This window comes from Sus scrofa, chromosome 14 (assembly GCF_000003025.6).
Source record: "Sus scrofa isolate TJ Tabasco breed Duroc chromosome 14, Sscrofa11.1, whole genome shotgun sequence".
Lineage (NCBI taxonomy): Eukaryota > Metazoa > Chordata > Mammalia > Artiodactyla > Suidae > Sus > Sus scrofa.
This window is the reverse complement of record NC_010456.5, coordinates 31,011,148-31,035,450: the sequence shown is the minus strand read 5'-3', so window position 1 is coordinate 31,035,450 and position 24,303 is coordinate 31,011,148. Positions and strand designations below refer to the sequence as shown.

The 24,303-nt window shown below is 50.0% G+C and overlaps 1 protein-coding gene across 1 annotated transcript; it reads left to right on the top strand.

Annotated features, from left to right (window-relative positions):
* Window positions 7,443-23,239, top strand: ORAI1 (ORAI calcium release-activated calcium modulator 1). The gene is given in 2 exon segments (NM_001173519.1): window positions 7,443-7,766; window positions 22,532-23,239. Coding segments are annotated over 2 exon segments (921 nt in total). The 5' UTR covers window positions 7,443-7,457; the 3' UTR covers window positions 23,144-23,239.

Genomic DNA, 24,303 nt, shown 5'->3' with positions numbered 1-24,303 from the left:
CGGATGCAGCCCTAGAAAAGGCAAAAAAAAAAAAAAGGAATGCTAGTCAGATTTGTTTCCGCTGAGCCACAATAGCAACTCCTATTTTTATTTTTTATGACTGCACTCTCAGCATATGGAAGTTCCTAGGGCTAGGATTGAGTCTAAGCCACAGCTGTGACCTATGCCTTAGCTCCATCAATGCCAGATCCTTTAACCCATTGCATCAGGCCAAGGATCGAACTGGAACTGCCACAGAGACCAGCCAGATCATTAATCCATTGTGTCAAAGAATTCCTCATTCAGAGTTCCTGTTGTGGTGCAGCAGAAACAAATCCAACTAGGGACCATAAGGTTGCGGGTTCAGTCCCTGGCCTCACTCAGTGGGTCAGAGATCCAGTGTTGCTGTGAGCTGTAGTGTAGGTCTCAGACCCAGCTCAGATTCTGTGTCGCTGTGACTATGATGTAAGCCAGAGGCTACAGCTCTGATTCCTAGCCTGGGAATCTCCATATGCCACAGATGTGGCCCTAAAATTAAAGAGAAAAAAAAAAAAAAAAGAATTCCTCATTCTTTTTCAAGGCTGAGTAATATGCCATTGTATATATGTACCACATCTTCTTTACCCATTCCTCTGTCAATCAACATTTAGGTTGCTTCCAAATCTTGGCCATTGTGAATAGTGCTGCTATGAAATCGGGGTACATGTATCTTTCAAATTATGATTTTTCTCTGGATAGATGCCCAGGAGTGGGATTGCAGGATCATATGATAGTTCTATTTTCAGTTTTCTTTTCTTTTTTTTTTTTTTTAGGGCTGCACCTGCAGCATATGGAGGTTCCCAGGCTAGGGGTTGAGTCGGAGCTGTAGCCACCGGCCTAGACCACAGCCACAGCAACAAAGGATCTGAGCCTCATCTGCGACCTACACCACAGATCATGGCAACACCAGTCCTTAACCCACTGAGTGAAGCCAGGGATTGAACCTGAGTCTTCATGGATGCTAGTAAGATTCATTTCCACTGAGCCACGACAGGAACTCCAAGGTTTTTGAGGACCCTCTGAACTGTTTTCCATACTGAGTGCTTTCCCACCGACCATGTGGAAGGGGTTCCCTTTTCTCTACCCTCTCTCTAGCATTTACTATTTAGAAATGTGAAATCAAAGTATGAGCAGGGACATGGTCCCTTTGAAGTCTCCATGGGAAGGTCTGACCGAGGCCTCTCTCCCAGCTTCTGGAAGCCTCAGGCACTCTTTGGCTAGTGATGGCCATCTTCTTCCTATGTCTCTTCATATCATCTTTTCTCTGGGTGTGCCTCTGTGTCCAAATCTTCCCTTTTTATTAGCACAGTAGTCACACTGGATTAGGGCTCATCATATTGACCTCATTTTAACCTGGTTACTTCTGTAAAGACTCTCTCCAAATAAGATCACACTCTGACACACTGGGAATTAGAAATTTAATGTACTTTTTTTTTTGTCTTGTTTTGTTTTGTTTTTGTCTTTTAGCCTTTTCTTGAGCCACTCCCTCGGTTCCCAAGCTAGGGGTCTAATCGGGGCTGTGGCCACCAGCCTACGCAAGAGCCACAGCAGCACAGGATCCGAGCCGCATCCACGACCCACACCACAGCTCATGGCAACGCCAGATCCTTAACCCACTGAGCAAGGGCAGGGATCGAACCCGCAACCCCATGGTTCCTAGTAGGATTCATTAACTACTGTGCCAAAACGGGAACTCCTTTTTTTATTTTTTATTTTTATTTTATTTATTTATTTTATTTTATTTTTTTTTGTCTTCTTAGGGCTGTACCCGTAGCATATGGAGGTTCCCAGGCTAGGGGTCAAATCAGAGCTACAGCCACTGGCCCACACCACAGCCACAGCAACATGGGATCTAAGGCATGTCTTCGCTTAGCTCACGGCAACACCAGATTCTTAACCCACTGATGAAGGCGATGAAGGCTAGGGATCAAACCTGCGTCCTCATGGATACTAGTCAGGTTCATTTCTGCTGAGATACGATGGGAACTCCTAACATATCTTTTTTAGGGGGACACAATTCAGTCATAACAGTTTTCAGTCTCTATAGTGTGACCTAGTTGGTCCTGTTTTGCTAATGGATGATACTAGGTTTCCAAGAAGATGTTTAATCCTGATGACACTCCACCCCTTTAAGAGATGCAAAGATTCCCAAGTCGTATATGTATTCCAAAATTTATCCCAATGTTTTATTCCAAAATATAGAGAGAGGAGTTCCCTGGTGGCTTAGCAGGTTAAGGATCTGGTGTCACTACTGCAGCTCAGGTCACTGCTGTGCTGTGGGTTTCACCCTTGGCCCTGGAACTTCTGCATGTCCCCCGAGTCCAGCGACAAAAACAAACAAAATAGAGATGTATAGCCAAACCAATTTTGAAAAAGGAGGACAAGGTTGAAACACTCAAAAATTGAAGAACTTTTTGACCCTGAGACTTTTTTTTTTTTCTTTTTTAGGGCCACACCTGCAGCATATGGAAGTTCCCAGGCTAGAGGTGGAATTGGAGCTACAACTGCCAGCCACAGCCAAGCTGCATCTGTGACCTGTACCACAGCTCATGGCAATGCCGGATCCTTAACCCACTAATCAAGACCAGGAATTGAACCCACATCCTCATGGATATCTGTCAGGTTTGTTACTGCTGAGCCACGATGGGACTTCCTCATGCCAGAGTGGCAAAAAAAAAAAAAAAAAAGAGGAAAAACGCCTGTCAGAGAAGTCACTGGTCAGATTCAGAGTCCATGAATAGGTATTTGGGATTTTGTTTTCGTTTTTGCTAAGAGGATTGGAAGCTCAGAGAGGTAAAGTAATTTGCCCAAGGTCACATTGCAACCAAGTGGCCATGGGAACAGCCAACTTTAATCACTGCAGAAAACAAAAGTACTTAAAAACTAAAGCTCAACTAGTTTAGTGATTCTCAAACCTTACCGAAAGAACTTGTGCAAACTAAACTTCGTGGGTAGTTTCAGTAACTTGCATTTTAACAAAATACCTCTGGCAATTCTAATGCAGGGGCTGGGGGGACTTTAGTGGTGGTCAAGCCCCAGACTCTGGGGACCCTCCAACTGGATTTAATGTCTTTTGCTACTACTTACTGGCTCTCTGCATTTTTTTCATTGGCAAAATGGTAATATACATGTGAAACCAACACAATGTTTCACACCAATTATACTTCAGTTTTTTAAAAACGGTAATATTAGGAGTTCCCTTGTGGTGTGGTGGATTGAGGATCCAGCTTTGTCACTGCTGCAGCTCAGGTTGCTGCCCAAGGTGCTGGTTTGATTCCCTGGCCAGGAACTCTCACGTGCTGCAGCTAAAAAAAAAAAAAAAAAAAAAAATCGTGGGTTGTTGTAAGGAGTTCTCCACTTCAATATACTATATTCAATACAATAAAATAACCCAGACCTGGAGTTCCCATTGTGGCTCAGGGGGTTAAGAAACTGACTAGTATCCATGAGGACACGGGTTCAATCCCTGGCCTCGATCAGTGGGTTAAGGATCTGGCATTGTCGTGAGCTGTGCTATAGGTTGCAGATTGAGCTAGGATTCCAAGTTGCTATGGCTGTGGCGTAGGCTGGCAGCTGTGGTTCCAACTCGACCCCCAGTCTTTCTAGGGGCTAGTTCCATGGGGAACGTCCACACGCCGCAAGTGCAGCCCTTTAAAAAAAGAAAAAAAAAAAAAACCCACAGAGCAAAATAACATCTAATATAACAAATAATTTAGTGTTTAATAAATATGTTACCCATTCCCTTTTTGAAATTTTTATTTATTTTTTGCTTTTTGGGGCCACACATGCAACATATGGAAGTTCCTAGGCTGGGGTGGAACCACACCTACATCTGCCGGTATACACCACAGCTCACGGTGGCACTGCCAGATCCTTAATCCACTGAGCAAGGCCAGGGATGGAATCTGCATCCTCATGGATACTAGTCAGGTCCGTTACCTCTGAGCCACAATGGGAACTCCCATTTTATTAAAATACATATTTTTATATTATATATTTATTTATATTAGATACATAGATTGTTTAACAATAAAGAACTTAGAATAGTGCCTGTCATTGGTAAGCACCACTTAAGCGTTAACTAATTTTTTCACCCCCTGTGATGGGAAGCTTGCTACCTCCCAAGGCACCTCATGCCATCTTTGGTCAGCCCTCGGCTGTGCCCACTGGCCACAGTGGTGAAGCCAGTTGCAGGAGCCCTTTCAGTTGGATCGAATACCCTCAACATGAGCTGAGTTTACTGAAAAATTCTATTTGGCCTTTTCCGTTATAAACCTGCAAAGGATAAGAACACACCTTCCTAGCCACTAGGGGGTGCCACACGTAGTGCTTGAAGGCACTGCCGGATGGGCATCATGGGTTCCGAGGCTTATTCTCCTCCACTTTTTTGGCAAGATGCTTTCTCTCTGGAACCTCGGTTTCTCTTAAGTAGGGCTTGTGATGGGGCAAGTGCCTCTCATGGTTCCAACCTGCTCTAACAATGGTGGGGAAAAGTTATTAACCACTGGCCCTTTGGGGCCCTAGGATTCTAAAGCAGGAAGCAGGGATTGGCCCAGAAACCCACCCCCTCAACCCACCAGCCTAAACGATGATAGTATTTTTGTTTTTCTTTTCTTTTGTTCTGTGCACTAGGTGGAATTTAAATGCCACAGAATTAGGAGAGTGAGAGGGGCAGGATGTTGGAGCCAGAGAAAGGAAACCTGGCCCCATCCCCACCCCGAAGCCCCCTGCTGAGCTGCCCCTCCTACCTCCTTTTGTTCCTTAATCAGCAAATCTGCTCCCCCCCAAATCCTGGCTTCCTGGCTCTTCCCAACTAGACCATCTGACCACTCTCAGGCCCTGTGGACCCTCAAAATGTTGCCTTTACCCAATTCTGAGCTAGGGTCTCTTGGAACCAAAGATACCTCATTATCTTTTTCCTTGAACCTGTTCCTATTGGGGATCTCCGGTGGGAGAGATCCTGTGAGAGGCCTTGGGTGATAAGGAAGTAATTTAAATAGACGGAAGTTTGCTCTCAAGACACTCATATGCTGGGAGCCACCGCCCGCCCGCCCCCCCCCGCCAGGTCAATGCATAAACTAGGTGATTTCAAGTATTGTAGTGATCAGAACTATAAAGGAAATAAAACAGGGTGAGATGGCAGAACATAAAATGGGGACTACTTTAGATAGAGAGGAAACATCTCTTTTTAGAGATAATAGTTGAACTGAGACACAGATGGTAAGTGAAAGAAGTTAACAAGAACAAAGGCCACCAAAGAAACAAGCTCAGTGGGGTGAGATTTCAAATGTCAAGTCTTCATAAAAACAGGCCTCTGAGAGAACCCCAGAGACTTTCGGGGCGGGGGTTCAGTTTTATCGCATAATGTGGGTGAGTGGAGGGACGCCCTCTGGTGGTGACAAGACTTAAATTTCACACGGCGGACCTGGAAGCCGCATGCCTGTGACTTGATTCTGGGCTAATTGAGTTTCACTCATTCCTGTCTCTCCCACACTTATTCATTCAACAGATATTTACTGAGCAGTGTGCCAAGCAATACTCCAGAGTTGTGAAACCAGCAGTGAAGGTCCGTGCGTTCCTAGAGCTGATACCTTAGGGAAATCGCTGTTTTCTTCTGCCCCTGGAGAGCAGATGCCCTCTTCTTCGTTTTGCTGGTTCAGGTCTCAGCTCAAAAGTAACCAAATCAGGCATAGCAAAAACCACTTCAACTAGGAACCATGTAGTCGCGTGTTTGATACCTGGCCTCGCTCAGTAGGTTGAGGATCTGGTGTTGCTGTGAGCTGTGGTGTAGGTCTCGCAGATGTGGCTCAGATCCTGCGTTGCTGTGGCATAGGCCAGCAGCCCTAGCTCTGATTCAACCCCTAGCCTGGGAACCTCCATATGCTATGGGTGTAGCCCTAAAAAGAAAAAAAAAGTGACCAAATCAGAAAGATGTGAACTTATTTTGTTGATTGCCTGTTCTTTTCACTAAAATATACGATTCCATGAAAGTTACCATTTTCTTGGAATACCTCAGCCTGGTGCACAGTACATTTATTGGATAGGTGTATTAACCGGTACCGTGGCTTTTGTTCCAGACGCTGGTGAATTGTAAGTGAACGAATTGGACAAAACAGACCAAAATACTTAACCTAAAATATAAAAAGGCCTCGGAGTTCCGGAGTTCCCGTTATGGCGCAGTGGTTAACAAATCCGACTAGGAACCATGAGGTTGCGGGTTCGGTCCCTGCCCTTGCTCAGTGGGTTAACGATCCGGCATTGCCTTGAGCTGTGGTGTAGGTTGCATTCGCGGCTTGGATCCTGCGTTGCTGTGGCCCTGGCGTAGTCTGGCGGCTACAGCTCCGATGAGACCCCTAGCCTGGGAACTTCCATATGCCGCGGGAGCGGCCCAAAGAAATAGCAAAAAGACAAAAAAAAAAAAAAAAAAAAAAAGGCCTTGGAGTTCCCTGGAGCCTCAGGTGGTTAAGGATCCAGAGTTGTCACTGCCCTGCTCAGGTTCAATAACTGCCTCCTCCTCAACTTACACATGCTGAAAGCGAAGCAGAAAAAAAAAGGCGCTTCTAAGTTTTTCAAATTAAAATCGTAGCCCTGCACTACCCATGTTCCTTTTCCCTGCTTTATTTTTTCTATACATCTGTCACCTTCTAAACGATTATAATTTACTCAGTGTTTGCACCGCTCCTCCACTAAAATGTAAGCTCCATGTAGCGGGCAGGAGATTTTGTCCATCTTTTTCACCAACCTAGCCTCAGTGCCTAGAGCAGTGTTGGCACCCAGTAGGTGCTCAATAAATACAGAATTAACTTTAGATCACAGCCGCTCTTTCTCCTGCAGGTCTTGAGTCACCTTGTTCCAAGGGGGAAGGAAATTAGCTTCAGCAGGCGCCCAGAGGTGACCTCAGGTGGCCCGACCCAGCAGTCGGAGCTCCGAGAGAAGGGCCATTGGAGCAGCTGTGGAGATGGGAGGCGCTCGGAGAGGCCCCGGGGGCTGGGGTGCTTCCAGGAAGAGAGGCGGGTGCAGTCAGCGCGGGCATAGGACTGTGGGTGGTGCTGTCGGAACAGAGAAGTCACGTGACTCGCGTTGCTCGCCCCCCCCACGCTTCCTCCTGGGCGGGGCTTGAGTGGGCAGGACGCATGCAAATAAGCCAGGGGCGGCAGCCAATCCTGGAGCGCGCCGAGGGGCCCTGGGATCCTGGACGCTGGCTCACGCGCAAGCTCTCGTCTCTGCCGCCCCCGGCTTTTGCCAGCGGCGAGACGGCCCTGAGAGCTGGATCTGTAGTCGCTTCCTCGACCTCCTTGTTTTCCGCGGCCGGCCGGTTGAGGCCGGACCCGCGCGGGGGGCAGGCGGCGGCTGCTTCAGCAGAGGCGGAGGTGCGGCGGGGGCGGGGGCCGCTGCCCTCGGAGGCGCCCGGGCCGGCCCGCGCCTTTGCAGCGTGCTCCATGCATCCGGAGCCCGCCCCGCCTCCGAGCAGCAACAGCCCTGAGCTTCCCCTCAGCGGCGGCAGCACCACCAGCGGCAGCCGCCGGAGCCGCCGCCACAGCGGGGACGGGGAGCCCCCGGGGTCGCCGCCGCCGCCGCCGCCGCCGCCCGCGGTCACCTACCCGGACTGGATCGGCCAGAGTTACTCCGAGGTGATGAGCCTCAACGAGCACTCGATGCAAGCGCTGTCTTGGCGCAAGCTCTACTTGAGCCGCGCCAAGCTCAAAGCCTCCAGCCGGACCTCAGCTCTGCTCTCCGGCTTCGCCATGGTGAGCTCGGGCAGCCTGCCCTGCCCTGCCCCCTTTCACGTCCTGGCCACTGCCACTCGCAGCCCCGACGGGACCCGTGGGGGATCTAGCTGAGCGAGCTGGGGTTGAAAGGGAAGAGCTGGGAGAAAGCTGCCGTGGACGCGGGAGGGGGCCAGAGGTGCTGGACGTGAGGAAAGAGGGGCGATCATTGACACCCGATGTGGGAGATTGGGTGTCTTACTATGTGCAGGGTTGGAGGGCTCAGGTGCCTTCAGGTGGACCAGCTTGATGCAGCTTGGTCCTCGACGTAGATCTGTCTGTAAGAAGACAGTCCCACATATGTTCTGGGGGCAAGGAAAGTCATGAGCGGTCTGATCTCTTTGAGAACAGGTGGCAGGAGGTTGGGAGAAGGACCCCCGAGTGTCTCCCTTGTGCCCCCACATTTGAGGCTAGCAGGAATTTGCCAGGTTCTTTGATTACCTAGTAGAGGGGATTTCCTCACAGCCTTGCTCCTGCTGCGTTTTCCGAGAGCCTCAGCCCAGGGGGGTTGACAAACACTCCCCACCCGCAGTTTCTTCTTCAGAAACTTGCCACTGAGTCACTGGGTGTGGGGGAGGAGCATGGGACATGTTCCCGTTGAATGGGCTCGTTCTTGATTTAGGGGGTAGGCCTAGTGTCCTCTGCCAGGGCGGGCTGGATTGGAGTGAGAACTAGCCTTGAAGGTGGGATGGGTGAGGCTGAGGTTGGGCTGAGAAGTGACCCCGTGGATGCCCTCAGGCCAGGAATCTTGGCGTCTACCCAGGCAGGGAGCTAGAAAACAATTCATGGTTCTCGCCTTCAGTGACATCAGCCCGCCTGAATGGGGTCTGCCCCCACCCCAAGATCTCTAGCCCACAGCACTCCTGCCTCACCCATGAGTGAGCTAAGCTTTTGGCCTTGAAGGAGGGAGTGGCTGCACCCTTGTGTTTTCTTGGGAAGGCGTTGTGTCTGGTACTCTCCCAGAGTCTCACAAACAAGTGGGTGATGCACAATGCACAGGAACAAGAAATTTTTGGAGGCCCTAAGCAGGCCCTCAGCACCCCAGGCCTCAGTGGAAAAGCCAGAGGATTGAGGGAGGGAACGAGCTCTGCCCCTTGCTGTCCCCTTGATCTCAGACTGATTCCTCTGTGGGCCTTGATTTCTGAATTGTAAAATGAAGGCTGCTACTCAGAAGTTTCTCAGACTAGCAGTAGCTGAGGGAGCCCTTGAGAGAGGGTGTGTGTGTAAGGGAGTGGCACTCTAGTTTTTAGTTTAGGTCCATATGACAGGATTCTGTTATCAGCCCCAAATCCTAGGAAGAGCTGACACTTACGAAGCACCCATTAGGTGCTAGGCACTGTGTAGGTTCCTTGACTCCCCCACTAAGTCCTCAACCCTTTGATGTGGTTTTGTCAGGGGACTTAGGTGCTGAATCAGGATTTGAACCCGAGTCTGCTGGCATCCAAGACTCTTTTGGGCACTTGTGCCGTTTGTGGTGTGTGGAGTTCCAATCAACATCCAGCCAGGGACATGTTAGGACCAGGCCTAGTAGGGAATGAGAAATAGAGCAGAGAAGCTTCTTTTAAGCAAAGTAAGATGTTACAAGTAGGTGGAAGGGAGTGACACCATGGCTATCAGCTTTTCACAGCAGTGCTCTGAGTTTCGGATGGGGGAGTGCCTATTTGCCTTTTTCTTGGGGTCATAAATTCATAGCTGCCCAGGCTCCTTCCCACCCCAGAGGAAGTGAGGAGCTGACGGGGACACTTTCCTGTCTTCTCAAGTCCTCTCTCAGAAGCCGGGCCTCCTAATCAAATGTCACCTCCCTCTTCCTCTTGCTAAAAACAGTGTGGGGGAAGTCGGGCAGCCTGGCTAGCCAGCAGCATTTGGTGGGCCTTTATTGTCCCCAGACTGTTTCTGGGGGACCTGTATGTTACCCACTGAGGGTGGAAAGGCTTCCTGGCTCCACTGATGAAAGTTCTGCTAGCAGGAAGGCTGAACCCTGTGACAGCTTCCATTCTGAGGACTTAGTGGGGGAGTCAAGAAAGTAACTGTGTTTGCCGTGAGTGTGGAAATCTGTTGGAGAGGTGGGGCTGGGGTGGGGAATAGGGCTCAGCAGTGCAGATCTGCCTGCGCCCCACCCCCACCACAGACATCCAGCCTTGTGAAGGAAGGGGTGCCCTGTGGCCCAGTGCCATGGAAACAGAGTGAACAGCTTTCCTGGACTCCTCTCCCTTGGCCTGTGAGTCAGCACCTCCAACTTCCTGCCCCCAGAGGGCTTCCTTCCTAAGGACCTGGAAACCCAGAGGAACTGACATGATGTGACCTTTGATCTCCAGGGGTGGGAGACTTGGTGAGGATGCCAGGCTCACCTGCTCAGAAAGGTGAGATCAAGGGGGGGGGGGTCTCCCAAGAGCCTGGAGGGGTTGGAGAGACTCCCCTTTCATGGGTGGAAGGGCCTGGCCAGGTGCCCTGTGCTGGGGAAATAGGCTGTGGGGCCTCAGACAAGCAGCCTTTTCTCTTTGGAGCCAATTTTCTCATGTGTACAAAGGAGGCGCATACACTGCTCTCACATGGACTTGCATGAGGATTCATTTACCAAGTCTGATTGGCCCATGAGGGATTGAGGAATTACCGGGGACTGATGATGTACACCTTAGCTGGACCCTCTAGTCTGTAGATAAGATTCCCACCTTTGACAGCATTTCTACAAACTACAGGCCTTGGGAGTTCCCGTTGTGGTGTGGTGGAAATGAATCCGACTACTATCCCTGAGGACGAGGGTTCAATCCCTGGCCTTGCTCAGTGGGTTAAGGATCTGGCATTGCCTCGAGCTGTGGAGTAGGTCACAGACGTGTCTCGGATCCCTCGTTGCTGTGGCTGTGGTATAGGCTGGCAGCTATAGCTCCGATTCAGCCCCCTAGCCTGGGAACTTCCACTTCCATATGCCATGGGCATGGCCCTAAAAAGCAAAAATAAATAAATAAATACAAACCTCAGGCCTTGTCTAGGCTCAGCATCCAGACTACAAAACCAGGAACCCTGGAGATGGCAAGTGATAAGCACTCTGCAAATGCTACTTGAGCCAAGGGTACCCTGGGCTAGGACCGGGGCCTTCCTTGCCTCACTTTACCTCAGCAAGAAGCAGCCAGCCTCGGCCTGTCCCTGTCCCCCATGGGGCCATGGCCAGCACAGGCTACGATCTTAGTTTGCTAGGGAGGGCAGCCTGTAACGTTAGCCTAAGCAGAAGATAATTGGGAAGGTCAGCTTGCTGCCGTAAACAAAATGCTTTCCATGACCTGGGATCAATTATTTTTGGATTATCTGCCTCCTCAAGTTCTCCGCCAGCCAACACCCTTTTGTTCCCAGGTTCCAGTGCAAGTTCAGAAGCTGCTTGGGATTTCTCAGAAAATGAGTTGGAAGGAAGGGCTCAAATCATAAGACATTGTTGGAGTTCCTGTTGCGGCACAGTGGCTAACGAATCCAACTAGGAACCATGAGGTTTCGGGTTGGATCCCTGGCCTCGCTCTGTGGGTTAAGGATCTGGCGTTGCTGTGAGCTGTGGTGTAGGTGGCAGACGCGGCTCGGATCCCGAGTTGTTGTGGCTCTGGTGTAGGCCGGCGGCTACAGCTCCGATTTGACCCCTAGCCTGGGAACCTCCATATGCCACAGAAGCGGCCCAAAGAAATAGCAAAAAAAAAAAAAAGAAAGAAATTAGACTCATTCCTCTTGACGCTAATTACGAATGGTAATCATTGCTGTCGTCGATTGGGCTCCTGCAGTAGGCTAGATGTGTGCTAAGTGTTCTCCTTGTAGCATCTCTGTGATCTTTACAGCATGGGGAGTGGGGGTAGCTGCTGGTCCCAAATGAATGGCTTGTCCGAGGTTGCCTGGCTGTGACAACCCGAGCCGCGTCTGCCACCTACACCACAGCTCACAGCAACGCCAGATCCTTAACCCACAGAGCGAGGCCAGGGATCCAACCCGAAACCTCATGGTTCCTAGTTGGATTCGTTAGCCACTGTGCCGCAACAGGAACTGCAACAACGTCTTATGATTTGAACCCTTCCTTCCAACTCATTTTCTGGCATACCCATTGCTGGGGGAAAGGAAGCATCAGAGAGAGTGGAGGGAGGACGGAGCTGGGAGGCTCAAGTATTGTAGAGCAAAGTAAGAAGAGGGATGCTGGAGCCAGGCAACATGGGTTCAAATCTTGGCTCTGCCACTTACAACTGTGATATCCTGGGGAAATCACTTAATGTCTTTGGGCCTCAGCTTCCTCATCTGTAAAATGAAGTAATGATAGTAATACTGACCTCGTAGGGTTGATGTGAAGATTCATAAAATTATAATATTTGCAAAGCACTTAGAATATACCTGGCCCAGGAGTTCCCACAGTGGTTCAGTGGTTAACGAATCTAACTAGCATCCATGAGGACACAGGTTCCATCTCTGGCCTTGCTCAGTGGGTTGAGGATCCAGCATTGCCATGAGCTGTGGTGTAGGTTGCAGATGTGGCTCGGATCCTGTGTTGCTGTGGCTGTGGCTGTGGCTGGCAGCTACCTCTCTGATTTGATCCCTAGCCTGGGAACCTCCCTATGCTTCAAGTACGGCCCCCAAAAAGCAAAAAAAAAAAAAAAAAGAAAAAAAAAGAAAGAGAAAAAAAAGAATATACCTGGCCCAGATATGATAGCCTGCACCTGTAGCATATGGAGTTCCCAGGCCAGGACCCACACAGTTGTAGCCTGTGCCACAGCTGCTGCAAAGCAGGATTCTTAGCCCCCAGCTACACCCCAAGGGAACTTCCTCAGGACTGCTTTTATAAGGCTTAACTGATTCCAGCTAAGCCTTGAGGGTGGTAGAGTCTGGTCTGGGGAGGAACCCTCTGATCAGAGGTAGTATCAGGAGCATTACAAAGATGAGAGATTATAGGATCTCAGAGAAAGGCAGAGGGTATCATGTAGCTGGACTTGAGAATGTGTTGGGAGTAGTAGAGGAAGATAAATCGAGCCAGACTAGATGTAGGGCCTTGACTTGCTATTTGGAAGTTTGAATGCTGGTACAGGCAATAGGGAGCCATGGAAGATTTTGGAGCAGAGTAGTTCCATGATGACTTCTTGAATAATGCTGATGTATTGCTGTTTAACTGAGGCATGAGCCTTTTCTTAACATTTTTCTTTAATCCTCAGAAAGGCTTTTAAAGGTATGTACTGTAGGTGGGAAAACTAAGGCCCACAGTGGCTCACAGAGTTTCCAGTCACCCAGCTAGTAGATTTCAGGCCCTAGTCTTTCTGACCTAGATAGAGTTTTTTCTCCTCATCCACCCTCTCACTGTGTACCTGTAGCTAGTTGAAAACTGGGCTTCCTTTTTTTTTTTAATACGACCGCACCTGCATCATATGAAGTTCCTGGGCTAGGGATCCAATTGCAGCTGTAGCTATAGGCCTACTCCACAGCCATAGCAACACCGGATCCAAGCCGTATCTGTAACCTACACCGCAGCTTGCAGTAAGGCCAGATCCTTAACCCACCAAGTGAGGCCAGGGATCAAACCCTCATCCTCACTTAGCCCACTGAGCTACAGGTGGAACTCCCAAAGACTGGGCTTTTGAAGTCTTCCAGATGTGCACATCTGTACTCTGAGTTGTGTGAAAATGGAGTTTTGCTGAGTGCTCCAAGAGGACAGACACTCCCTTCCTAGCTGAGAAGCCTTTTGTAAAATTTCGCACATGCTTGTGGCCACATTTCTGGAATTTTCAGCCAGGATCTGTGCTGAGCTCTGCTGGTTTCTGGATCCAGGGCTGGTGAAGGAGAGCTCTAGCGCTTCCCAAGGTGGAACTGTGGTAATCAGTGTTGGAGAGGAGTTCGCTTGGAGAAACAAACCTGAGAACATGTAAACAAGAGCAAATTTCTCTATGGTGGAGGAGTTCTCTTGTGGCACTGCAGATTAAGGATCTAGCATGGTCACTGCTGTGGCTCAGGTTCGCTCCATGGCCCAGGAACTTCCACATGCCCCAGGTGCGGCCAAAAAAAAAGTTTATCCCCGGTAGAACTACTGGGGGGCCTTTAATATGCTCCCCAGGAGGAATGCCTCAAACTGGTAGAACCACAAACACTTTTCTTTGGGGGAGAATCTTCTGGGACTATGATTTGACAGCCCTCTTTGAGAACATTGGTCTAACTCAGCAATGGGCCAACTTATTCTGTATAGTAAATATTTTCAGCTTTGCAGTCCACCCAGTTTCTGTGATAACTATGGGCACCTCCATTTTTCAGAAAGTTCACTTTATGCCACTTCACTTTCTTTCTTTCTTTTTTTTTTTAACACTACTTCTTCTACGGAAGACCTATATTAGTACTTGTTTTCACTCACCTGAAGGAATCCCAAAGAGGAGTTCCGTGGTGGCTCAGTGGGGGTTGTCCTGCTGTGATCTGGTCTGTCCTGCTGTGGCTCTGGTTACAGCTGTGGCACAAGTTCATTCCCTGGCCCAGGAACTTCCACATGCCATGGGCACGGCCAAAAAGAAAGCGAGAATTTTTACTTTTACCAAAAAAAGACGAAAATTGTTTGCAGCGTTTGGTTTGCAGGGAGACTTTATAGAAGCAGCGCAAACCCGAGGGGTGAGAGCAGCACCACCAAGCTCCTTTCTCAAGAGCCACACTCAGCATCATAGTCACCATAGCTTTAAGCTTGGAGCTGGCTGTGAGCATCTGTACATTAGTCTCTGTTTGTGCAAGACGGTAATTGCTCTGTCACTTCAGGCTATTTTGGCTTATGAAAGGTTTCAGAGTCACACCCTAGAGGGAAGCCTGTACTCACTTCTGACATTTTAGCTTAAAAGCAGACACAGACCATGGGTAAGTGAGTGGCATGGCTGTGCGCCACTAAAACTTTATTTGCAAGAACTACTCTGCGGAGTTCCCATCGTGGCGCAGTGGTTAACGAATCCGACTAGGAACCATGAGGTTGCGGGTTCGGTCCCTGCCCTTGCTCAGTGGGTTAACGATCCGGCGTTGCCGTGAGCTGTGGTGTAGGTTGCAGACGCGGCTCGGATCCCGCGTTGCTGTGGCTCTGGCGTAGGCTGGTGGCTACAGCTCCGATTCAACCCCTAGCCTGGGAACCTCCATATGCCTCGGGAGCGGCCCAAGAAATAGCAACAACAACAACAAAAAGACAAAAAAAAAAAAAAGACAAAAAGCAAAAAAAAAAAAAAAAGAACTACTCTGCAGTACAGTTTGGCAACCCCTGGTCTGAATGATGGTCTCCAGACTTTGGAGTCCACACCTCTCTCAGAATATTGTCAGCCCTAGGCTCAGTGTATGTATGTATACGTATACATACTATGTGTATATGAATACATAGATGTATGTTTACATATGATATGTGTGCTAGTATAACATGAATATTAAAATATATGTAGGCTGGAGTTCCTGTTGTGGCTCATCAGGTTAAGAACCTGGCATAATGTCCTTGAGGATGTGGGTTCAATCCCTGGCCTCACTCAGTGGGTTAAGGGACAGGCATTGCAGCAAGCTGCAGTGTAGATGGCAAATGCAGCTCTGATTCGACCCCTAGCCTGGGAACTTCCATATGCTGCAGGTGTGGCCCAAAGAAAGAAAGGAAAAGAAAATGTATTTAGGGATTTCTCTAGCGGCTTAGTGGACTAAGGATCCTGCCTTCTCTGCTGTGGCTTCGGTTGGTACTGTGGCACATGTTCAACCCCTGGTCTGGGAACTTCTGCAGGCCATGGGCATGGCCAAAAATAAATAAAAAATATATAAAAAATACAGTATTGGAGTTCCCATTGTGGAGCAGTGGTTAACGAATCCGACTAGGAACCATGAGGTTGCGGGTTCGATCCCTGCCCTTGTTCAGTGGGTTAAAGATCTGGCGTTGTCATGAGCTGTGGTGTAGGTCGCAGACGTGGCTCGGATCCCACGTTGCTATGGCTGTGGCATAGGCCAGCAGCCATAGCTCTGATTCGACCTCTAGCCTGGAAACTTCCATATGCCACAGGAGCGGCCCAAGAAATGGCAAAAAAGACAAAAAAGAAAAAGAAAAAAAAAAATACAGTATTGAAAAGTTGAAAGGATGAGCTAAAAAAGGAATGTCATTAGGGTTCTTGTATGGTCTTATGGTTTCCAAGCAATCATATAGGATTGTCTTTGGAAGCTTTAGAGACCCAGAACTGAAATACCCAAGGGTCGGGTCTTACCTTCATTTATTCCTTTCACAACTGTTTACTGAGGCCCTTCAAGGGATGAGGTCCAGGGCTGGAGGCTGGAGAAACTGGGAAGGGGAATGGAGGAAAGCAGATTTGTCACTACATCTTTAGAACATGTTTGGCAAGTGCCCTCGTGGAGGAGCATTACAGGCAGATGCCTATCACTCTGAGAAGACACTTGCTTAAAGTCACGATCCTGGGACAGGGATTGTGCTGTTTTCCTGCATTCTCTCCAGCAGAGCCACCAGATCCTCTAGGCACCTAGTAAGTTCTCAGTAAAAGTTTCTTTCTTGGGTTAAGAATCCAACTGGTATCTATGAGGATGTGGGTTTGATCCCTGGCCTCACTCAGTGGGTTAAGGATCCTGCATTGCTGTGAGCTGTGACATAGGTCACAGATGTGGCTCGGATCTAGTGTTTGCTATGGCTGTACAGCTCAGATTTGACCCCTAGCCTGGGAACTTCCGTATGCCACAGGGGCAGCTCTAAAATAGACCAAAAAAAAGTTTTCTGTGAATGAATGAATAGCCCCATCCTTACCTGGGAGGCCATGGGACGGGGTAACTGGGAAGGTGACAGCTGAAGCAGTCAGAATTAGCCAGATGAAGAGAAAGCCTCGGCCTGTTCTCTGTCCCGTCCCTTCAGTCTGTAGGCTCAACCTGTTAGTGGTTTATGACAAAAAATGAGTGAGTAGCTACCAGCACTTTTTTTTTTTAGTGGAATAAGAATGGAATGAAATAGAAAGCTGCGGCATGCATCGCATGTTGTAAGAGTAGGCCATATTAGTGTGCTTTGAGGATAATTATTGTTTGGAGAAACTTGTTTCTGTTATAAATGGGTATGTGTCTATTTATGGAAACCTTTGGAATACTGGACTGTAGTGGTCAAAAGAGTTTGTAAACTGCTGGATGAAGCCTCAACTCTCTTAATAGATGGTTTGCATCTAAGGTGGGGCCGGCAGGCTCAGACAGCCCTGGGTGACCCGGAGCCACTGCGGCTTGGCGGCCCTTTCCTTCCAGGCTGCTACCACCCACCCTCCTAAAAAGAGTGAGCTGGAGAAGCCCAGGCTTGGGAAAGGAGTTGTGTCTCCCAGCTGTTGAGCGCTGGGGTTGGGCCAAGGCTGCCTCAGAAGGGCCTGGCCCCCCCAGGCGCCATGTGGTGGGGGTCTCCTTCGAGCCCAGCAGGGCTGAGGAGAGGTGGTTGGCATCTGGGCGTGGTGGGCAGACACCGGGCACAGCCAGCCAGGCCTACCCTTCTCAGGATCCCAGAAGCCTCTTCTTGGCTCCTGCTTGAGGTTTGGTGTCCGGGGGAGGGGCGGGGAGGTGGTCCATGGGCCAGTGAGGTGGAGCCGGCCATCCCTCACCCTTTAGGACCCGGGCGGCCAGGTTTAAGCAGGCCCTTGGCTGGCTGGGAGCTGTTTATTTTGGGTTAATGGGCCCAGCACTCTGGCTATATTTACCTTGTGAAGCTGCTTGCAATCTGATCTGATCTGATCTCTCTGAGACTCAGCTGGGGCCCTGGGAGTCGCCTGCCAGATTCCAAGAGCCCCCCCCCTCACTTTACCCTCCCTACCCTTGGGGAGATTTCCCAAGTGGGACACATTCTGAAAAAAGTAGTAGTTTTTGTTCCTGTGAGCAGTTTTCCTCAGGATTCACGATTTGTGCCAGCCACTCCTTTACGCAGCCCCGTGACACTAAGCTTGGTCCCCAATGTGGGAACAGTACATACAGCCAGCGGCATGGTCAAAGTTCCAGGAGCTGTGGAGTCCAGTCAGAAAGGGCCCCTTCTTCCTCCGAGGGCCCAGCCTCCCCCAACACCAGCCCAAGACCTTGGAGGGAAGGCTGGCCAATTCTGATGTCCCCAGGCCAGGTGTGTCCCAACAGCTGCGTGTTCTGGCTTTGGAGCCTGTGGGTGTGACAAATGGTGTCCCAAGGGTGGCCTCTGTCCTGTGGAGGTGGCCAGCTGCCTAGCTGTGCTTTGGGGCACACATGCTCCTTGTACCTGGGGTTTGGAGCTGGGGCAACCTCAGAAAGGGGAAAACCAAGAGTTCCCATCATGGCTCAGCAGAAATGAATCTGACTAGTATCCATGAGAATGCAGGTTCGATTCCTGGTCTTGCTCAGTGGGTTAAGGATCCAGCGTAGCCGTAAGCTGTGGTGTAGGTCGCAGACGCAGCCTGAATCCCAAATCTTGTGTTCTCATAGCTGTGGCACAGGCCAGTGGCTACAGCTCCGATTCCACCCCTAGCCTGGGAACCTCCATATGTCAGTGCGGCCTTTAAAAAAAAAAAAAAACAGACCCGAGGGAGGCTCTGAGCCCCTCAACCTCCCCGGCGGGCAGGTCAGCTCTCCAGCCTGAGCTGAGGGTGTCCAGGGGCTTACTTGTTTTCCACTTTGTAAGTCCTGCATTTTTCTTTCTAACTAAGATTTATTGAGTACCTTCTGTGGACTGGCCCTTTGTTAAACACTTACGTGTCAAGACCTCATTTAATCTCCTCAATGACTGTCTTAGGCCATCTGGGCTGCTACAATAGCATACCACAGACTGGGTGGCTTATAAACAACAGATATTTATTTCTCACAGTTCTGGAGGCTGAAAGTCCAAGATCAAGGTGCCAGCAGAGTCAGTGTCTGGTGAGGGGCTGGTTCACAGATGCAGGACTGCTGTATCCTCACGTGGGAAGAGTGGTGAGGGAGTCTCTGGGAGGGCTCTTTTATAAAGGTCATTAATCCCATCACAGGGCTCCACTCTCATGACCTCATCACCCCAAAGGCTCCACCTCCTAACACCATCACCTTGGGGGTTTGGGTTTTAAAATTGAATTGAGAGGGTTCACAAACATTCTGTAGTCTCTAGTAGCAGGTGTGAGGAAAGTGCCGTGACCCCCTTTGCACACAGGCTTTAAGAGCTATTTGGATGTGAGTACAGATCTCCTATCCAACAGCAGGATAACCCTTGAGACGGCTGACTTCACATCTCTGAGCCTCAGTTTCCTCTTTTGTGAAAGCGTAACCATGGTGGTGTTACTCACCACTGACACTGTCAGGCACACAGCATTCCAGCTCTTGTTCTAAGGGCTTGGTATTCAGTGACCCACTGAATCCTTGTAACCGCCATAAGGAGGCCCCTGTTTTATAGATGTGGAACCTGTGGCGAAGAGTGGTTGCCAGCTTTGGGTGTTCCCGTTGTGGTTCAGTGGGTTAAGAACCTGGCTAGTATCGGGAGTTCCTGTTGTGTCCCAGCGGAACCATGAGGTTGCGGGTTCGATCCCTGGTCTTGCTCAGTGGGTTGGGGATCTGGCGTTGCCGTGAGCTGTGGTGTAGGTCACAGACGTGGCTTGGATCCCACGTTGTTGTGGCTGTGGTGTAGGCCGGCAGCCCCAGCTCTATTAGACCCCTAGCCTGGGAACCTCCATATGCCACAGGTGCAGACCCAGAAAAGACAAAAAAAAAAGAACCTGGCTAGTATTCATGAGGATTTGGGTTCAGTCCCTGGCCTCACTGAGTAGGTTAAGGATCCAGTGTTGCTGCAAGCTGTGGCATAGGTCAGAGATGTGACTTGGATCCAGTGTGGCTGTGGCCTACTAGGTCTCTGCTATAGCTCCATGTTTGACCCCTAGCCTGGGAACTTCTATATGTCTTGGGTGCAGCACTAAACAAAAAGAGAGAACAGTTACCAGCGTCTAAAGTCGAGAAGCCAGTTCACTCTTAATGTCTCTATAGAGGAGGAGATACCAGGTTTAAGCCATCAGGTTGGTTACCTGTATGTGCCCCCCCCACATCGGCCCCACCCCCCACCCCCCCAGCACTCAGCTCAGGGCCTGACATACCTAATGGGTCCCGACATTTCCCATGAGTGGATCAATAGCCAGTGGACCTGGGGCAGCCAAACAGTGGGCTCTCCTGGTTGTCCCTTCTCTGGTTTCAGGTTCCGGGGCATCAGGCCAAAACAGGAAGAGGAAGTGCTGGGGGTGGGGAGGTGACAGGAGGTACGCCCTGCTGGGGATGGGGAGGGTGCCCCCCCATTTTCCAGTGTGGTCAGGCCTGAGGACAGAGACCAGGGAGCCAGGGGTACAGCCTTAACCTACCCGTGCCCTGGTGACCTGCCTTGGTGCCTGTGTCCCTTACCCACATGTGCTAAGAAATCTCAGGGTTGGCCTTAGGCCACCAGTGATCCTAAAAATGGTCAAAATCCTCGTGGCCGTGGCCCTGGCCCAGATTTATATGAGCTTGAAATATTTTGTAAACTTCTTGGCTGCAAAAGTTCATGGAATCATCAGTTGTAGTTTGAAGATAAAAGTCTGTGAACCCTGTTGAAATTGTCTTAAAAGCCCGCTGACTATATATACCTGAGTGTTTTAAGGAGAGTATCCAGTATTTTCACAAAATTCTCAAAGATGTCGAACCCCAGATCAGCTCTGGATGCTGGCCTTCATCTTTCCCCTCCTTTTTCAGAGACACAGGTCTCTGACCTTGACAAGGTCACCCGGGGAAGCAGGGATGATTCTGGAGTCAGAACCCAGGCCTGCTGGTTTGGCTTTGATGTTCTCAGTACACGCATAGCCGTCTAGCAGGATAGAACCCAGTGGGCTTCATAGAGAGACAATGGGATTGAGGATAAGGTTAATAATAAAATTCAGTGTTGGGTTTTTTGGGGTGTTTTTTTTGTTTGTTTTGTTTTGGCCACCCCATGATATGTGGAATTCTGGGGCTTGGGAACAAATCTGAGCTGCAGCTGCAGTAACATGGGATCTTTTAACCTACTGGGCCGGGGGTCGAACTTGTGTCCTGGTGCTACAGAGACACTGCAGATCCTGATGTACCACAGCGGGAACACCCAAAGGTTACTTTTATTGACGTTTTTTTTCTGTGTCAGGCATTTAAGTATTTGACATGGGGTTACCTCAATCCTCACAACAACCCTTTACGTTGTTCCCATCTTACAGGTAAGGGAACTGAGGGCCGGAAAGTAAAAGAAACTTGCCAGAGGCACACGGCCTAAGAGCAGAGCAGTCTGATCTCAAAGCAGGCAGCCTGACTCCAGAGCCCATACTCCTCACCATTGCCCGACACTGCCCTTCCAGGCCACAGGAAGGCTGCCGAGGGAAAAGAAATGAAAGCCAGCAAGGCCAGGCATTACATACAGGCAAGAGAACTGGGAAGGAAGGAGCCTACCCCCTCCCCAGGAATAAGGAGGGGTTAGACACATACAGAGCAAACCCTTTATGAAGGGTCATTGTCCTTAATGGTATTGCCTTTGGCATTCACTGCCCCTGTCCCTCAGACTCTGGCAGCAAGCCCACTGCCCGCTTTTCCTGCCCAGATCTGATGAGCTGGCTTTTTCACATGAGGGTGATTTGCAAGGCTCAGGTGAGAAGCAGCGGGTAGCAGCCCCAAACGTGCCCCTGATGACCCGATCCACAGGTCTCCAGGAACTGGGGGGCAGCTACTGCGTCAGCGCTGGGGCCCTGAGCCCAGCCCCAGGGCTTGCCAGCTGTACTGCAGCACCTGGCCAGGGCCCATCTCTTCTGAGAAGCCTTTCTTCGTTCCTTCCTCGTCAGTGCACTGTGTTCTCAGAAAGGGCCTGGGCATGACCTGGGAGGGCTTTCATCCCTTCACCCCCATCCCTGGAGCAGGGCATGAAGACGCCTCTGTGTGGGTGATGGGAGTGTGGCACCAACAAAGTGGTACCTTTTTTTTTTATGTAAACTTTTTTTATCACAGTAAAAATTACATAAAATTGGAGTTCCTGTTGTGGCCTAACAGGTTAAGGACCTGGTATAGTGTCCAAGGGGATGTGGGTTTAATCCCTGGCTTTAGTGGGTTAAGGATCTGGCATTGCTACAAGCTGCAGTATAGGTTGCAGAAGCAGCTCAGATCCACTGTTGGTGTGACTGTGGTATAGGCTGGCAGCTGCATCTCTGATTCAGTCTCTGGCCCAGGAACTTCCATATGCCATAGGTGCAGCCATTTAAAAAAAAAAATTATGTAGAACTTACCATTTTAACTATTTGTGGTGATTACAATTTGGGAGATGTTTGCTGTGTACCAGGAGCTCTCATTTATTTGTTAAAATACTCCTATGAATAGGAGTTCCCTGGTGGCTCAGCAGGTTAAGGACCATTGTTGTCACTGCTTTGGCTTGGGTCACTGCTGTGGTGCAGATTTGATCCTTGGCCCCAGGAACTTCCACATGCCGCAGGGACAGCCAAAAAAAAAAAAAATCCTGTGAGCTAATATGATCTTTATTTTACAAATAAAGTCGAGGCTCAGAGAGGTTCAGTGACTTTCTCAAGGACACATAGCTCCTAAGTAACAGAACTCGGATTCAAATCCAGGCAGTCTGGGCTCCAAGCCTGCTCTCTTTACTGGTGCTTTCTGCCACTTGGCAACACTAAACTGGTGGGTCTTATTATCCCCATTATACAGATAGGGAAGCAGAGGCCCAGAGAGATCACTTGACTCACCCAGGGTCCCAGAGCTTGGTGGGAGGGGAGTCTGTGAGCCAGGACTGTCTTGTCACTCAGCCCACCTCTCTCCTCCCCAAGGTGGCCATGGTGGAGGTGCAGCTGGACACTGACCACGACTACCCTCCGGGGCTGCTGATTGCCTTCAGTGCCTGCACCACGGTGCTTGTGGCCGTGCATCTGTTTGCGCTGATGATCAGCACCTGCATCCTGCCCAACATCGAGGCGGTGAGCAATGTGCACAACCTCAACTCGGTCAAGGAGTCACCCCACGAGCGCATGCACCGCCACATCGAGCTGGCCTGGGCCTTCTCCACTGTCATCGGTACACTGCTCTTCCTGGCAGAGGTTGTGCTGCTCTGCTGGGTCAAGTTCTTGCCCCTCAAGAAGCAGCCGGGCCAGCCACGGCCCACCAGCAAGCCCCCGCCCAGCAGCGAGGCCACCAACGTCAGCAGCAGCAGCCCTGGTGGCATCACCCCGGGCCAGGCTGCGGCCATCGCCTCCACCACCATCATGGTCCCCTTTGGCCTGATCTTTATCGTCTTCGCCGTCCACTTCTACCGCTCACTAGTCAGCCACAAGACGGACCGACAGTTCCAGGAGCTCAACGAGTTGGCTGAGTTCGCCCGCCTGCAGGACCAGCTGGACCACAGAGGGGACCACCCCCTGACCCCCGGCAGCCACTATGCCTAAGCCCTCCCGGGCTGGGCACTTCAGAGCTTTGGCCTTAACGCCCTTCCGCATGACCTTGTCCTGCCCTAGCCTCAAGGACAACCTGTGCAGGGGACTGGGCTTTCATCAGGGGGCAGAGAGCGAGGGGAAGAGGCTTTTTTTTTTAAGAGAAGTTACTGCACTTTGAAACTTTCCTCTAAGAGAATAAGCACTTCCTGTTCTTCCAGCTCCAGGTTCACCTCCTGTTCGGAGGCCACCGGTGGAAGCCAAAGCAGGGACAAATGCTCCTTTTGTTCCTCCTCCTCCCCCGTGCCAATGCCATCTGGGTGCCTCCTGTCCTTTCCGTCTTGACCCCACCCCCACCCCATTCAGCCATCAGGTGTGTGTGTGCGTGCGTGTATGAACACAGAAATATACTCATAAGGGACACCTCCTCTTGTGTCTATGTTTGTTGGGTCTGAGCTGCCTGGCATTATTTCTCCTGGTGCCTAGTCAGGTGAGCCTCTAAGCAAAAAATGTTTTTAAACATTTTGAGAAATTTCAAACCTACCCCAAAAGTTGCATGCACAGTGGCCAGCAGTTCTTGTTATTCACAATGGTTCTGTTCTGTAAAGTCACTGTGAACACTGAATTAGTAAATGCTGAACCCTTGCTCCTCAGGGAAATACAGAACTAAGTTCCTGCGAACCTCTGGCCATGACATTTTTGTCAACCAGTCAATGTGTAGCCTTGTTTTAAGTGTGTTTCTGTTTAAAGACACCTTACTTAATATATGTTGTTGGAGTCACCTTGGTGGCTCAATGGGTTAAGAACCCAACATAGTACCCACGAGGATGTGAGTTCGATCCCTGGCCTTGCTCACTGGGTTAAGGATTTGGTCTGGCCACAAGCTGCATCCGTACTCACAAGTTGGGCTCGGATCTGGCGTTGCTGTGGGTGTGACATAGGCTGGCAGCTGCAGCACTGATTCTACCCCTAGCTTAGGAACTTCCGTATGCAGCAGGTGCAGCCCTAAAAAGAAAAAAAGAAAAAAATATATATATGTTGTTGATTCATTAATGTTGAAATTATGGCTAACAGCATTATCACTCATGCATGACTGAAGCTTACATATTTTCTCCATAAGCCACATCACAGCCTTCCTGCACTCTGAACACTAGGCAGCACTTCAATGCTCCCCT